General features: G+C 52.5%; 1 protein-coding gene across 7 annotated transcripts in view; it reads left to right on the top strand.

Annotated features, from left to right (window-relative positions):
• The window catches only part of LOC102463920 (zinc finger protein 385C), a 222,168-nt gene that overhangs the window by 55,867 nt on the left and 152,473 nt on the right, over positions 1-13,828 (top strand). Inside the window, exon 1 of one of the 7 annotated variants that reach the window (XM_075911608.2) lies at positions 7,479-7,618. The exons of 4 other annotated variants lie outside the window; for them this stretch is intronic. In XM_075911608.2, the coding sequence (XP_075767723.1) occupies positions 7,555-7,618 (64 nt within the window). In that variant the 5' untranslated portion in view covers positions 7,479-7,554. Of the gene's footprint in view, positions 1-7,478; positions 7,619-13,828 lie in introns of those variants that run through there. 2 more of the 7 variants (XM_006130936.5, XM_075911605.2) reach the window with 2 other exon arrangements.

Below are 13,828 nucleotides of genomic sequence, written 5' to 3'. Positions count from 1 at the left end.
AGAGGGTGACAGGGGGTAGGCATTCAGGGTGAAAGGCCGCATCAGGCTTGGGGTTTGTGGGTAGAAGTGGTGACGGAGTTGAGGGTTAAGATGTGGAGCCGCCAGGGTGTTTTTTGTGGCATTTTACAGTGGAAAGGCTTTTTCAAAGAGAAAGGTTCTGTCGTGTCCTGCCGACCGTGTGGCTTGACCTCCTCTGTGGAGCTTACAAAGCTCCCTTCCTTTGGGGCGTGATTCTGCAAGCCTCCAGCCTGACCTGTTCAGGGGCTGAGATCTCCACCCCTCGTCAGACGTGGCCCCACGGCCACATTTTAAAGCGCTGGGCACCCAGCCGCTCTCACCGTGTTGCTTACGGAGAGTTTCCAGCCTGGGGAACACATGGCCCTACCTGGCTAAGTGGCTAGGCAATCAAGGAGAGCCGCTAACGAGATTGTGTGGGGATTACTACGAATGGGACACCGAGAAGAGCAGATTCCTAGAACTTAAAAAAAAATCCCTTATCATGTGTTTTAGTGTCAGTCTCATTATTTCTGGATTAATGCGTGGGTCGCCGTGAAGGTCATGCCTTTATTGTATGGACCAGAGCCAACTCGGCTTCCAGAGGAGGAGCCCTGCCATCGCCCAAGTAGTGTCAGGGTTTAATTTCAGGGGGATTTTCAAACCTGTTTGTAGCCACTGGGCAGAGCCTTGAAGGAGCAGTGCGGCCAAGGCATGTACAGTGGCTGCATCAGGTTGCACATCTCTCGTCTATTTTAAGAGGCCGGTGGCGCGGACGGCGGGGAGCAGCCCCGTGCCATCAACTGTAAAAACATTACAGCAATCAAAGGATTCCTCCGGCCAAACCCCCAAGGATCGATGGCCCCCGGCCGTGTGGAAGGTGGTACGACCGTTCAGCCCATGCTGTGCCCCTATCGGAGGGGAACACGGAATCCTCAGGTTGGAAAAGACTTCAGGAGTCATTGAGTCCAATCCCCTGCTCAAAGCAGAATCAACCTCAAGGGAGATTTAGGTTGGACATTAGGAAAAAGTTCCTAACTGTCAGGGTGGTCAAACACTGGAATAAATTACCTACGGAGGTTGTGGAATCCCCATCTCTGGAGTTATTTAAGAGTAGGTTAGATAAATAAAAGAAAGTTCTTCTTCACACAGCGTGTAGTCAACCTGTGGAACTCCTTGCCAGAGGAGGCTGTGAAGGCTAGGACTATAACAGAGTTTAAAGAGAAGCTAAATAATTTCATGGAGGTTAGGTCCATAAAAGGCTATTAGCCAGGGAATAGAAATGGTGTCCCTGGCCTCTGTCTGTCAGAGGCTGGAGAGGGATGGCAGGAGACAAATCGCTTGATCATTGTCTTTGGTCCACCCCCTCTGGGGCACCTGGTGCTGGCCACTGTCGGCAGACAGGATACTGGGCTAGATGCACCTTTGGTCTGACCCAGTACGGCCGTGGTTATGGTCTTATGTTCTTATGTCTATCAGGGATGGTCTAGACAGTATTTCGTCCTGCCATGAGGGCAGGGGACTGGACTCAATGACCTCTCGAGGTCCCTTCCAGTCCTAGTATTCTATGATTCTGTGAACCCCAACTCAATCATCCCAGCTAGGGCTTTGTCAAGCCAGGACTTATAAACCTCTAGGGATGGAGATTCCACCCCGTCCCTAGGGAACCCATCCCAGTGCTTCCCCACCCTCCCAGGGAAATAGTTCTTCCTAAGATCCAACCTAGACCTCCCCCCCCTGCAACTTGAGACCATTGCTCCTCGTTCTGCCATCTGCCACCACTGAGAACAGCCTCTCTCCAGCCTCTTTGCTGTTTTTGGTGCTATAGCACAAGCCCCGCAGTCTCTTGCCCTACTGGTGCTTTCTTGCAGTCTGGACGTTAGCTTATTGGTTACCCAACTGGCTCCATGCGGCTCCTGGTCCAGCCCCCGCGGATCCACCTGCCACCCTGCACTGCTGCCTCTGATACAGCGGTTGAGGTTAAGGACCGGAGGAGCTCTGGAGTCAGTGACACAGAGGCAGGCCCCTGGACTGCCAGCCAGCCTGATTTGAGGGGGCAGGTTTTCTGCCAGGAGGTTGCTGACCACGGCCGAGACCAACAAAGGCTGAGCAAGATGGAAGCAAGATGCTCTGGATCTCTGGGGGAAAAGATGCTGCTCTGAAGCCAGGCACCTGCAGCTTTTGCCACTTTCTCCTGCAGGTTTAAAGATGCTCGGGAAAGGTTTGTGAAGACTGCGAGAGGTGGCTGGTATCGTGGATTTTTGCACCCTGCCAGTGCAATCCCTGAGTGTGGACACTAGGGATGGTACCTGTGCACCACCCTCCAGTTCAAAGCCCTCCCCACTGGGGCGCAGTGCTGTAGCACTCCGCTAAGGTAGACTGGCCCAGGGGTTTTCAAACTTTTTCTCAGTTGAAGAAAATCATTGATGCCGATGACCCCGCGGAACTTGACTGGAGTGTGGGCTCCAAGGTGGGGCCAAGGCTGTAGGAGGGGGCTTCAGCTTTGGGGGGACTGTGGCAGGAGGGGCTTACCCCAGGCAGTGGTGCAGCAGGGGGCCTAAGGCAGCTTCCTGCCTCTCCTGGCACTGCAGACCAGGCTGCGCCCAGAAGCAGCCGGCAGCAGGTTTCCAGCCAATGGGAGTGTGGGGCTAGTGCCTGAGGCAGGAGCAGTGCACGAGCCCTGTGCGCTCTGCCCCTCTCACCTAGGAACCGGGCCTGCTGCTGGATGCTTCTGCGGTGCCAGGACGGGCAGGGAGTTGCTGCCGTAACACCCACACTGGCCACCTGATCCCCCTGCAGCACTGAGACCCAGCGCCCGACATTCTACCATCCAGTCCTGGGGTGCGACCTCTAGTGTGAAAACCCTCGGCTTAGATTGCTGAGGCTGCCGTGGTTGCTCTGCTTTGTGCTGACAGACTTGCAAGGCTCTCGTGATGCCTGCCCTCAACGTACTATCCAGTGTGTGTCCTTGTCTGCAATCTCTGCCGAGCAGAGGTGCAAAGGGGACAGTAGCCAGCCTGGATGAGGGGTCTTTCTCTTCTCCATCTTTCCGCTTCTGCCTTTCCATGCTGCAGTAATGTTTGTGGCTCCGTTTGGACTCCCTAACAAGCTCTCTTACTTTCCCCCGGTCACTGGCAGGGAGATGTGCGTTGTTTCCAGGGTCTGTCTGTGTTCAGGCAGGACCCCTGTTTTCCAGTCTCACACGTTGCCAGGGGAAAGAAGGGAACTAGTGACGCTGTAACAGCCCGTTCCCTGTGAAGGACCATGCGCCTTTACCAAACCCGCTTTCCCTCACTTAGAATTATACAGCAAAAATAAAGTCCCGCAGGCTTGGCCTGTCCTTTGACCGGATCATGTACTCTCCCGTTCTTTTACCCTGGTCCCTTTGGTTCCTGCTGGTCCTTGATGAAGCTGATTAATCAGCGAGGACTTCAGGTCTCCGATGCCCAATGTGTACACCAGCGCAAAGGGGTTTGGTGTCACCCGGGAGTCGATACACAAAGTACCAGGTGATCATGACTGGGCCTGCGTCAGGGCCTACCCCCACCCCATGTTAGAGATGTAAAAACTGCCTGAAATAGTTAACCGGTTAACAATTTGTTCAATCGGTTAATCACAGGCCGGGGGTAGCTTGGGCAGCTCCGGCCCTGGCCCCATCACGCTGCAGGCTGCATGGGTTGTTCTGGCCCCATGGGCTAAGGGGCTGCTCTGCCCCACTGGCCCACGATGGCTTAGGTCCTGCTGTCTGGGCCGCCGTAGGGGAGGGGTTTTCTCCTGCCAGCTGGGCCCTCAGGTTAAGTGGTTACCCGGTAAGCATGCCGGTAAAGCTGATGCTTACTGGATAACCGTTTCATCGTCTACATCCCTATCCCATGTCATAACCCAGATCTGGGTAGAAGCTCCCAGCATTGCCTGCATGGATGCTGCTGTGGTCCTTATATCCAGGGAGTCTCCTTCTGGCCTGTTGTCTTGAAGCCAACCCACACCACACTGGTACCCTGCGGACGCTGAGAACAGACAGCCCTCGCAGAGGCCCGACCGGAGATGTGCAGACAAGAGCTGGCAACAATCATCAGCTCATAGCAACACGGGTGTGTCGGCGCAGGGTCCCGTGTGTGCTAGGATCACGGCGTTCTGCTCTGTTTGTCGGGGGGAGAGCTCTGTTCCTCGGCATCTCTGGCTGGAATCGCAGAGGTTGTTGAGGGACGGGATTTGACCCGCGATGTTCCTAGGTCCGAGAAGGAGCAGCCGCCATGGCCCCAGTGACTTTTTCAGCTCTGCTTTGTTGGTTTTCGTTTTGGGAAGCTCAGTTAGCGGAACTGGACCCCTTGTCTCTTTGGTTAAGAAATGAATCTTGTATTATTTACAATGAGATTTACCCGGCGTTGCTGGGGTCTGTCACGCAGCAGCTCAGGGCCAGGTGAGAAGCACCTCTCCGTGGCCACTGCAGCTCCAGCTGATGCAGCCAGGGAGGGGTACATATTCCCCGGCTGGGGCAAATCCAGGTTCCTCTGCCCCCTGCATTCCCCCGCTAGAGCAAACTGTGCACTTTCCCCTCAGTCCCTGACAAAGGGAAACAGCCAACAATATTCCCCTACGAATCGTGGAGAGAGCTTCAGCCTCCCCCACCCTTGGGTGCTTGGGGAGTGGGTGGCTTGGAGCTGGGGCAGTACCAGAGGGGGTGGGGAGATGTGCCTCCCAGCCAGCCCCGTTCATCTGCCTGGTGATTCTGTCTCTTTTCCGTATGGTTTTCTGAGAAGCAATCCCATTCCAGGCCCATGCCGTTTTCCTGGCACAACCGAACCCTGACCTTGCTTTAACGATAAGAGGAAGCCGCCTGCCAAATGTAGTAAGCCTACCTCTTACCGTTTAGGAGGAGTTCTTGACCAGACAGACAGGCATGTACATACAGATAAACTCTCTCAAATATATAGCAGATTTATTAGGCAAGCCTGGGGGGGGGTGGTAATTACGTTAGATGTAGAACAAGGAGATAAATATGTCACTGCACACTCTGTAATTGTAAATAAAGTCTGTTGCAGTGAATTTAAGCCTCCCACAGAAGGGGAAAGTCTAATTAGGTTGGAGGCCTGTCTCTCTGTTTGTCACTTGTGGAATCGTTAGTCACAATCAAGTTTCCTGCTAGACCAAGTCTGATTGCTGATCGTCAAGATTGCTGTGTTCGGGGGAGGGTAGAAATCCCTCCGCAAAAAACTAAGAAGTCTCATTTCTTAATAAACGAGATTGGGGATTCAGGGTGTGTCTACACTGCAAGAGAACTCCGCCGCAGTGAGTCTTAGAGCCTGGCTCGGGCATAGGTGGCTCCTGCTATAGGACTAAAAATAGCCTGTTCAGGCTGGAGGAGGGCAGCCGTTGGGAGAGCCGGAGCTGCCGCATCTGTCTGGGGGCTCACTCCCAGATGTAGTGTAGACGTACCCTTTGAGGCTCCTTAGCTGTTTAGTCGGTCATAGGGTTTTCCACCATACCCACCACTGGGAGACCACCAGGAGACAAGGCCAGACCCTCAAAGCATTCAGGTGCCTGACTCCTGTTGAAATCAGTGGGAGCTGGGCCCCTAAATCCTTGGTCGATAGGGGCCAAAGTCCCCATGTGCAGTTGCTGGGATCATGGGAGTGGCTTCCTTGGTCCTCACAGGCAGTCAGAGCTCTGTGCAACAGGGTCCCAGCCCCCCTCCCCTTGGGGAATTCTCCTCCGGACCCCAGTTTTCATTGTTGGACCCCCTCTGCGTGTGAGCGAGTCGAACCTTGTTAGAGCATTTAACTGCGTGTCTGTCCTGAGTAAGGATGTAAAATCACGGATAAAGCAGGGTCTGTTAGCAGCCCCAAGTGTGGGGGGTCAGCTTCTCTTCCTGCCCCTTCTGCCCCCCAGCTTAGGGCTGCCGGAGCCAGCAGCCCCAAGTGGGGGGAGGGGGTAGCTTCTGCTCCTGGCCCCTGTGGGGCTGGAGCAGCCCTCTACCTGTGGCAGATCATGGGCAGGGCTGCTCCGAGGAACCAGTTAACCGGCTGTGACGGCGCGTTGGGGTTTTCCCGTCTCCTGCACCCCCGTAATGGCACGGACAGACTCCACCATTCAGTAGAACAGAGGGAGTTTATTGCTTCTCCAGGATACAGCACAGCACAATGTAAGCTGGTTACAGGGCAGGCCTAGGATGCCTCAGCCCCCCCTTGAGATGGGGGAGCCTGGGCCCTTAAATCCCAGCCCGTTGCCTAGGCTGCTTCCTCCATGAAACCAGCCAGAAACCTAACTCACTCACTTCCAGCCCTGCCCCCAGCCAGGGCTCCACTCCCCTTCTTCCTGTTGTTCCGCTCCCTGGGAGATAACTGGTCAGACAGGTTCGAAGCCCCCTTGCATAATGACTCATCCCCTGCCCTGCTGTGTCGTGCTGCAGCCAGCAGCCAGTGAAGGTCACTCACAACCCAAGCCTAACAACCAGGAAGCACCACCCGGTAAGGGGTAGGGTTAACCGGTTACCTGTTCACATCCCTAGTCCTGAGAGTAGCATGATTTATTAGTATGGGGGTAGCCGTAGGGGCCCCATGCGCACGGCCTGACCTTTTTGTGCTCTGCCTGGGACACCCCCGGACCAAAACGCCACTCCCTGTCCTGAGGAGACCAAGGAGGTACCCCGACTGTCAGGATTGTTGATCCGTCCTTGAATCCCATGTATTTGTGGAGGTGGGACGGGGGAGGAGGTGGAGACCCCAGCAGCACTGAGAGGGCGGGTGTGGTACATCTTAGGCCATTGTGTAGATGGGCCCAAGGCTGAGGAGCAGCGTGCCCCCTCCCACGTGCCGACCTTCCTGGCCCAGCCCCACTACGCCTGGGCTGCTCTCGCCCTGGGAAGCGCTGCAGGGTGGGGGAAGGACCCCTGGGGGGCCACTCCGGCCAAGCTGCCGTCAGGGAAGGAAGTGGTCCTGCCGGTAGCACGTGCCCAGATCTCCCTCGGTCTCTGGAGAGGGGGAAGCGGTGCCTCCCTGTGCTGGGCTGTTAGGGAAAGCACGTGTCCAGAGACCAGCAGAAGGGGGGCAAACTGGTTCAGAGCAGACCCTGCACCTCCGTTCTCTTGCTGTACACGCCCCCTCCATCCTAGGCATGCTTGGAGCTGGCGGGTGCACGGCTGTCCCAGTTGCTGTGCGTTTGGGGCCCGGTAGCCGCACTCATGAGGCAGGATGAGCGTTTTCTGGGCACGACTTTAGAGCCGGGGCCAGCAGACTGGTCATCTAGTCTCTCCCCCCGAGAGCGGATGGCAGGTGCCTCGTCCCCAGTCTTGGCTCAAGGTAACTGCTACAGTTGCAGTCTCCTGCCAGCTGGCACCTGGTCTCCCATGTGATGCTCAGGGCTTTAGGGAAACTTGTTGTGAAGCAGGCTCCAAACTTTCTCTGTTGGCCTGGGGCTTTGTTCGCAGCTTGCTGATAACAGCTGATTTAATGGTGATCGAACCCGTCCCAGATGCTGCTTGCAATATGAGACAAATGTCAGAAATTCTCCCCCGGAGCCTGCCGGAGCAACGTCTCCTCTCTTCTAACTCTCTTGTCTCATATGGGAGGAGAGGGGTGCCAGCAAGCAGCCGGGCAGGGAAAACGGTCTGTTTGGTGCCATTCAGGTAAGAGCCGTGGAGTGCATTAGATTAATGATACAAATGTCACCTTTTTTAAGCCATTTGTCCTGAACGGAGCTGGGGATGAGTTGGCTGGAAATCTGTCGGTGGCAAGGACACTAAAAGCTACTCAAGGAAAGTGATTGTAGGGAGAAATGACCAGACCCTTTATGATGTCAGTAAGAAACGCTCCCAAAGTAGCATTTAATATGGATTTTCTGTTCTGAGAGGCTTTAGCCTTCAGGGTTTTACACTGGCTTGCATTGAACTGTAAGCGTATGCCTGCTCTGTCAATCCGAGTTTATGTTTCTATTGTGTATATAAAAGTTAAGATGTTATAGTGCTTCCACAGTGCTTTAGTAGCACTTATACAGTGCTTTACATCGTCAGAGTGCTATAAAATATCGGCTAATTACTTACTATACGCAAACTGCTTTTAATGGGAGCACTTGACGAGCTATAACAGCGATTTACTTTGCAAAGCACAAACTGCCAGCCAGCAATCCTGTGAAACAGTTTGGGCTGCATCCGTTAATGTTTTTCTTGGTTCGTGGTGTATTCCTGGCTCCCTCGTGAGTTTTTGGCGATACACGGATGGACGTTTTTGAATAACGTTCTAAAAATGTTTAAACGTCCGTTGCTAAAGGTTTTGTCAGCTGCTTCCATCTGGGTCATTTGGATTCAATTCCAAATGATGAGAACAGACCTGGTTGTTACTAAGAGTTAAGCCACGGGTTTTAAAGTTCTAAGCAAGGACTTTGGAGTTGATCGAACACCTGCTGGGTTCATTCTCAGGCGTGCAGCTTTTCAGGGCACAGGGGTGTGTGTCTTGAGAATGTGGCTGGAATAAAGCTTTTCCTTGTGAAAGAAGATGACCACAGTTCATGAGCACCTGACCAGGTGTTCCAGTTGCACCAGCATATTAGGCTACATCTACACTGCGGCTTTTGCTGCAAGCACCTATGCAAATGAAACATGGATTAGCATATCACCACACTTCATTTGCATAATTTATTAAAGCCATTTTTGCGTAAGGGGTTTTGGGCAAAAACAAGCAGTGTGGACTTCTTTTTGAGCAAAACTCCATTTTGAGCCTGATCCTTATGCCAGAATCCACGTTGCTTGTTTTGGTGCACTCATTTGCATAGGTGCTTGCGGCAAAAGCCGCAGTGTAGACAAAGCTTGAGGGTTTTGTTGGGTGTGATGTAGTGGGGATTGTGTTCGCTCTGTTCGCTTTATGTTGTGGGTCATTCCTACTGTCCTGCGCTGTTCTGTTGTAACTCTGTGTGTGTGGGTGGGTGGGTGGGTCCCCTGCTGGTGAGATAGGAAACCCAGCAAAGAGGTTAAGGGACTTGCCAAAGGTGATCCAATGTCAGTGTCACAGCTGGGTGTGGAACCGAGGCATTCTCAGCTCCCTAGCGTGCACTCAGACAGTAAAGCCAGAGAACTCTTTCCAGGGCATTTCCAGACGCTGAGTCTGTCTACGAAATAAACTGAGGCACGTTCCCTGTTTCTAGGATAACTGCCTTTGGCCACGTCTATCCAGAGGGACGTTTTGCCACCCAGGGTACCGAAGAGGTGCGACTTCCTAGTTCATTTATTTATTTTCGGGTTGACCTAGGCGCTCTGTTGTGCTTGGTGCTGTACCAATATAGGACAAGACTTTCCTGTTCTTGGTGGCCACCAGTGGGGCTCGCTAGTCCAAGGAATCCCTCTCCTACCTAAGCACCAAAAGAAAGGCCCGGCTTTCCGACAGGCACCTGATGAGCTGACAAATCTGGCCGCTCGCGTAAGAGCCTACACAAGAGCACGCCAGTCTCCTCCCCAGTACACACCATCTAAGCCAGGACATGGAGGAAGACAAGGGCAAAAACCACCTGCCTAGTTCAGCACTGGTGTTGCTCCGGGGAGGGGGCAAAGGTGGCAGGGAGCCAGGCTTAGCTGGCACAGAGTAAAAAGCCCTGCTGGAGCTGCACAGGGGCTGAATTTCAGAGCTGATTTTCCAGGTGCAGTCCAGAGCTTCGACTCCATCTCACTCTGGCTTCAGCTGCTTTTATCTGCTACCACCAGGGGTTTTGCTCCTAAATTCAGGAGCTGTCGGCTGCTTCCCTCCCGAGGCCAATTGCAGCCAGAGGGGAAAAGTCTGTATCCACAGAGCAGGTTCAGCTGAGGGTGGTGGCAGCGACACTGCCCCCGTGCCCAGATACCTACAAGGACGAGCTGCAGGTTGGCACCAATGTTCCCTCTAATCTTTTCCATCCAGGCGTGGAATAAATTATGTGCACCGAGGCCTGTCAGCGTGTGCACCACCAGTGGAAATAAAAACCTAGCTGTGGGCTGATATCTGCTAAATATCAGCTGGGCGATATTTAAATCTTTACTGAGTGGTCGCCAAGCACCCAACTTTCAGGGAACGCTCGTTGACACTAAGGAGACTTTCCTTGGCCTTCTTGCTAGGAGTCACAGCAAGGGGTGAATATGCATGGTTGTGGGGCTGTGAAACTTTCATCCAAGATGCCACCGTCCCACACCCAGCCCTCAGTGGGTGGGGAGCGGGGATTCAAACCTGTGGCCTAGATGGAAACAAGAGCTTGTTTCTACTGACTTCATTTAGGAAGGATGCGCTTGTGGTTAAAACACTGGACTGGGACTTGGGAGATTGGGTTCCAGTCCTGGTTCTGCCACAGCCCCTCCTGTGTGACCTTGGTCACCTCACTTCATCTCTCTGGCCCTCTACTCCCTCTGTGTAAAATGGGTACCATTGAGTTCTAGACAGCAAGACCAGACGGCCAGAAACTTCAAGTGACAGCAAATCCATCACGGTCAAAAGTAATTTGTTCAAACGATAATTACGAGACTTCCTATCCCCACGCCATTGATCTTGTCTATAAACTCTTCAGGGCAGGAGCTATCACTTGCTCTCTCTCTCTCTCTCTCTCTCTCTCTCTCTCTGTGTGTGTGTGTGTGTGTGTGTGTGTGTGTGTGTGTGTGTGTGTGTGTGTGTGTGCGCGCGCGCACGCATACACACAGTGGCTCTGCACACAGAGCCCTGACCTTGACTGGGGCTGCTAACAGCATCGCTGAATTTGCTGTGGCTTCTATTCTCAGGGCTTGCGCTGCCCTGACTCCAAAATACCTGAGAGGATAAAGAGGAAACCATCCCACTCTATCTCTCAGGAAAAGCCACAGCAAATTGGAGTTGGCTTGTACGCCCGCCGCAGCCGGTGTGCTGAAACGCGGGTGATGAATGCTCTCACTTGCTGCTCCATATTCATCAAGTTCTGTACATTTCACCCACCATTAAATCCCCAATCAATAGCCCACTGATTTTCAGCTTCAGGTTGATTTGGCAGCTCTTTAGTGACATCGAAATAGCTCATCGGGGTAATTTAACCCCCGTGTCTGTCTCACGTGATTGGACGAAGATGTTGTGAATCTAGTGAGTCAATTAGGCTGGATACTAGGAGAATGTCCAGCACCAAAAGAGGGAGTTTGGTGAACGGGTGAAATCCACAGTGAGTGTTCTCGGGAGTCTAGTTCTTTGTAGGACCGGGCTGGGTAAAATGCAGCTCACCGCCATGAAGTGTGGCTCAGGGCCATGCAAGCCACTCGGGGCAGGGGCTTGTTCTGTGCCTGCTGCACCAGAGCCTGGTGACGGGCCCGTGCTTATCACAGGGTTGTGTGTATGGAGACTGGCCCCCTCTAGCATCCTTCTCCCAGAGATCCCAGCATGCTTTGGAAACATGAACAAAGCCTCCCGTGCTGCATAAGGAATTGTTGCAACGTGCATTTAAAGAGGGGGTAAACTGAGGCACAAGGGGCAGAGGTGACTAGTCCCATGATCAGAGGTTGAAACTCACTCCTTTCTGGAACGAGGCTGAGGTTCCATATAAGCCACCAAAATAAGGCTCTGAGCTTCAGTTCCATCTAGACCAGGGTTTCTTAAACTGTGGTCCATGGCACACCGGTGTGCTGCAAGGTAGTCAGAGGTGTGCCGTGGAGAACAACAGAATTCAAAATGGCCACCCTTAAAGGGGCAGGCAACTTTTTTTTCTTTTGCTCAATAACTTCCCCCCGACCCTTTCCCCTCCTATTTTTTTTCTCAACAAAAAATCCTTGGTGTTCCTCATAAAAAAAATATTGTGTGGTGTTCCTTGGTCTTAAAAAGTTTAAGAAACACTGATCTAGACCCTGTGCAGGGGAGAATTTCTCTCTCCATGGATAAGCCACAGAGACAGGAATACAGCCCAGGGAGTTCTGCTATCCTGGTCCTGCGTAAATGGCACACAGAGGATAAGTCATGATGGTGAGAGGGAGAGAATGTAAATCTCTTGGGGACTAAACACAGTGAGCTCTCAGACGGCCTCAGTTCAAATCCACCGGCTAGGAAGTTACTTGAGTCTGAAAATACAACGCCCAGACTGATGATTTAGCTCCATAACTTTCCCCTTAATGTCCATCTTGCTGCTCCCTGAGGGAAAGGAGAGCTCTCCAGTTGAACGCTGTCTATAAAATAGTCCATTTCTTGGGTGCTTTAGCTGTTTCATGCCTCCGGTTCTAAATTCTCTTGCGTGTTTGTCCCTGGGTTGCGCCCTTTTGCGACGTGTGATTATGGTGTTGTTAAAAAAGAAAGCGGGAGAGAGCTGAGGTTATCGACTGTAATACAAGGCTATAAAACCGGCCTTAAAATTATGAACAAGCTGCTGCTACTGCGTTAAGGCTTCCCTGCCTTCCAGTTTCTTATCAAGTTCAGGCTTTGGAGAGGAAGATTTATCCCATAAATCAGCAAAAATGCTGATGAGGGTTATAATTCTGCATCCTCAATTCATCCAGATTAAAACAGCCATCAGGGAACAGCAGCATGACGGAGGCGTTGTGCCCTCGTGGCTGGTTTAACCGGAGTTAGCTAACCCCAGTGAAGAGCCCAGTCTTGTTGGCCGTGTGGACATAGCCTGGGTCACAGCGAGATGAGGCTCCTGAACCACTTGGGTGCTTTTGAAAACATTACTTTTGGTTTGCTCCCCTTTCCCAGTCCAGGTTCCCCAAGCCCATCCCATCAATACTCGTGCCTTCAGTTTGTTTCTTGCTGTGCTCTGCAGCTCTGTCGATGTGTCTCTATCTTCCAGGCACCCAGCTATACTCTTACATAGATTGTAAAGCCACAAGGGCTGGTTACCATCGACCAATCTGACCTAGGCTAGACAATTTCACACAGAGGGAGTCTTTTCATCCCTTTATTCTAGATGGGGACACTGAAGTGCTCAGCTTGGAAAAGAGGAGGCTAAGGGAGGATAGGATAGAGATCTATAAAATCATGAGTGGTGTGGAGAAAGTGAATAAGGAAAAGTTATTGACTTATTCCCATAATATAAGCACTAGGGGCCACCAAATGAAGTGAATGGGCAGCAGGTTTAAAACAAACAAAGCAAGTTCTTCTTCACACAGCGCATAGTCAACCTGTGGAACTCCTTGCCTGAGGAGGTTGTGAAGGCCAGGACTATAACAGGGTTTAAAAGAGAACAAGATACATTCATGGAGGTGAAGTCCATTCATGGCTATTAGCCAGGATGGATAAGGAATGGTGGCCCTAGCCTCTGTTTGTCAGAGGGTGGAGATCGCTTGATCATTCCCTGTTTGGTTCACTCCCTCTGAGCCACCTGGCATTAGCCACTGTCAGCAGACAAGATACTGGGCTAGATGGACTTTTGGTCTGACCCAGTATGGCCATTCTTATGTTCTTATGAGATGAAGTGACTTTGCCAAGGTCACACAGGAGTCCGTGGCTCAGCCAGGAAGCAAACCCAGGTCTTTTGATTCTCCAGCCAGTTCCTTAGCAAAAAGACTCACTCCCCTTGCCTTCCCCCTATGGAAGAGTTCTGGTTTTTCCTACTCTTTCCCAAAGCTGACACACTCATCATACGGCTGTCACCCCTGCTGCCCTTTGTACCCATTTGCTCTCTCGGCTCCTGCCCCATCCATACTGGCAGCCCAGACCTGATGTTGGCTTGTGTGTGCCGGGCAGCCCAGAATATGCCCCTCTTGCTTTCTCATGGCCTCGCCCATCCATGCCCAGTGGGCATCGCTCCGAGGAGAGAGACTTATGGGAGCACTTAGGATATCTGGTGGCATGACGGTCCACTGACTCTGACCTTCTTTTATTTCAGAGAGATTTAGACATCTGTCAGGGAGCTTTTCATAGCTGCCAGGAGACCGTCT

Source organism: Pelodiscus sinensis, chromosome 29 (genome assembly GCF_052426305.1).
Source record: "Pelodiscus sinensis isolate ZL-2025 chromosome 29, ASM5242630v1, whole genome shotgun sequence".
NCBI lineage: Eukaryota > Metazoa > Chordata > Testudines > Trionychidae > Pelodiscus > Pelodiscus sinensis.
This window is presented reverse-complemented; position numbering and strand designations above follow the sequence as displayed.